At 52.5% G+C, this 2,665-nt stretch overlaps 1 protein-coding gene across 1 annotated transcript in view; it reads right to left on the reverse strand.

Annotated features, from left to right (window-relative positions):
* The window catches only part of LOC121876371 (extensin-1-like), a 2,471-nt gene extending 397 nt beyond the window's left edge, over positions 1–2,074 (reverse strand). The window contains exons 1-3 of the mRNA XM_042381441.1: positions 2,061–2,074; positions 321–1,200; positions 1–188 (exon numbers count right to left, since the gene is read on the reverse strand). The exon at positions 1–188 is cut by the window's left edge and continues 397 nt beyond it. Coding sequence (XP_042237375.1) covers positions 1–188; positions 321–1,200; positions 2,061–2,074 — 1,082 coding nt within the window. The remainder of the gene's footprint in view (positions 189–320; positions 1,201–2,060) is intronic.
* Between the last annotated feature and the right edge of the window lie 591 nt (positions 2,075–2,665).

Raw genomic sequence — 2,665 nt, forward strand, 5'->3', positions numbered from 1 at the left:
CGTGGACAGGTGGGAGGTCTGGACCCTTGTATAGGTGGACAGGTGGGAGGTCTGGACCTTGTACAGGTGGGAGGTCTGGACCCTTGTACAGGTGGGAGGTCTGGACCCTTATACAGGTGGACAGGTGGGAGGTTTGGACCCTTGTACAGGTGGGAGGTCTGGACCCTTGTACAGGTGGGGGTCTGACCCTAGGGGAGGTCTGGACCCTTGTACAGGTGGGGGTCTGGACCCTGTACAGGTGGGAGGTCTGACCCTTGTACAGGTGGGGGTGGACCTTGTACAGGTGGGAGGTCTGGACCTTGTACAGGTGGGGGTCTGACCCTTGTACAGGTGGGGGGTCTGGACCCTGTACAGGTGGGAGGTCTGGACCCTGTACAGGTGGGGTCTGGACCCTTGTACAGGTGGGAGGTCTGACCCGCAGGTGGGGGTTGGACCTGTACAGGTGGGGGGTCTGACCCCTGTACAGGTGGGAGGTCTGGACCCTTTGTACAGGTGGGAGGTCTGGACCCTTGTACAGGTGGGTCTGACCTGTACAGGTGGGAGGTCTGGACCCTTGTACAGGTGGGGGCTGGACCCTTGTACAGGTGGGAGGTCTGACCCTGTACAGGTGGGGGGTCTGGACCCTTGTACAGGTGGGGGGTCTGACCCTTGTACAGGTGGGGGTCTGACCCTTGTACAGGTGGGAGGTCTGGGACCCTTGTACAGGTGGGAGGTCTGACCTTGTACAGGTGGGGGTCTGGACCCTGTACAGGTGGGAGGTCTGGACCCTTGTACAGGTGGGGGGTCTGACCCTGTACAGGTGGGGGGTCTGACCTTGTACAGGTGGGAGGTCTGGACCCTTGTACAGGTGGGGGTCTGGACCCTTGTACAGGTGGGAGGTCTGGACCCTTGTACAGGTGGGGTCTGGACCTTGTACAGGTGGGAGGTCTGGACCCTTGTACAGGTGGGGGGTCTGGACCCTTGAGGTGGGAGGTCTGGACCGTACAGGTGGGGTCTCTTTGTACAGGTGGGGGTCTGGACCCTGTACAGGTGGGAGGTCTGGACCCTTGTACAGGTGGGGGGTCTGGACCCTTGTACAGGTGGGAGGTCTGGACCCTGTACAGGTGGGGGTCTGACCGCGGTGGGGTCTGACCCTCAGGTGGGGGTCTGACCCTGTACAGGTGGGAGGTCTGACCCTTGTACAGGTGGGGGGTCTGGACCCTGCAGGTGGGGGTCTGGACCTTGTACAGGTGGGGGTCTGACCGCGGTGGGGGTCTGGACCCGTCAGGTGGGAGGTCTGGACCCCAGACAGGTGGGGGTCTGGACCTTGTACAGGTGGGAGGTCTGACCCTTGTACAGGTGGGGGGTCTGGACCCTTGTACAGGTGGGGGTCTGGACCTTGTACAGGTGGGAGGTCTGGACCCTTGTACAGGTGGGGGTCTGGACTGTACAGGTGGGAGGTCTGGACCCTTGTACAGGTGGGAGGTCTGGACCCTTGTACAGGTGGGGGTCTGGACCCTTGTACAGGTGGACAGGTGAAGGCTAAGATCTTTCCTCAGGAGCACTAGTAAGGTCTCCTACTCAGTAATAGTAGTTTACACAGACACAGCTGATGAAGCTGGCTGTGTGTGTGTGTGTGTGTGTGTGTGTGTGTGTGTGTGTGTGTGTGTGTGTGTGTGTGTGTGTGTGTGTGCGTGGTGTGTGTGTGTGTGTGTGTGTGTGTGTGTGTGTGTGTGTGTGTGTGTGTGTGTGTGTGTGTGTGTTTTCATTCTTCCCTCAGCTCGTAACAGACTGTATGGACTCATAACTTCCTTCGTGGGTCAAATAGTTAGGTAACACAAAAACACACAAGGTTCTCATCATTGGTCAACTACGTCGTTTTCAATAACCTAACTTAACCTTAACCTAACCTTAACCTAACCTAACCTAACCTTAACCTTAACCTAACCTAACCTAACCTAAATAAGAGATAATTTATGAAGACTCTGACACGTAGCATTTCATCACGTAAAAAAAAAATATGGTCATTAGGTCAAAGAGGGGTCAGAGGTGAATTAGTTCTCAAAAGCAGCGATATTTACCTCGGCAACCACATTATATCTGTCTGGTATGTTGTAATAAATCTTTCTCAATTGTTATCTGACGACGAACGATGAGACATAGTTAAGTGACACATAGTTAAGTGACACATAGTTAAGTGACACATAGTTAAGTGACACATAGTTAAGTGACACATAGTTAAGTGAAACATAGTTAAGAATAATTTTATCTCCAAGTGTTTCTCTAGGTCGTATCTCCTACCTTGATTACGATGACTGCTGCCTCTGATTACTTTAACACAGTGCTGAAGGTATTAAGTCATCGTACTCAGGGGGTTCCAACATCGTACTACTCAAAAAGTTCCAACATCGTACTACTCAAAAGGTTCCAACATCGTACTACTCAAAAAGTTCCAACATCGTACTACTCAAAAGGTTCCAACATCGTACTTCTCAAAAGGTTCCAACATCGTACTACTCAAAAGGTTCCAACATCGTACTACTCAAAAGGTTCCAACATCGTACTACTCAAAAGGTTCCAACATCGTACTACTCAAAAGGTTCCAACATCGTACTACTCAAAAGGTTCCAACATCGTACTTCTCAAAAGGTTCCAACATCGTACTACTCAAAAGGTTCCAACATCG

Source organism: Homarus americanus, unplaced genomic scaffold (genome assembly GCF_018991925.1).
Source record: "Homarus americanus isolate GMGI-L3 unplaced genomic scaffold, GMGI_Hamer_2.0 scaffold34921, whole genome shotgun sequence".
In the NCBI taxonomy this organism is placed as follows: Eukaryota; Metazoa; Arthropoda; class Malacostraca; order Decapoda; family Nephropidae; genus Homarus; species Homarus americanus.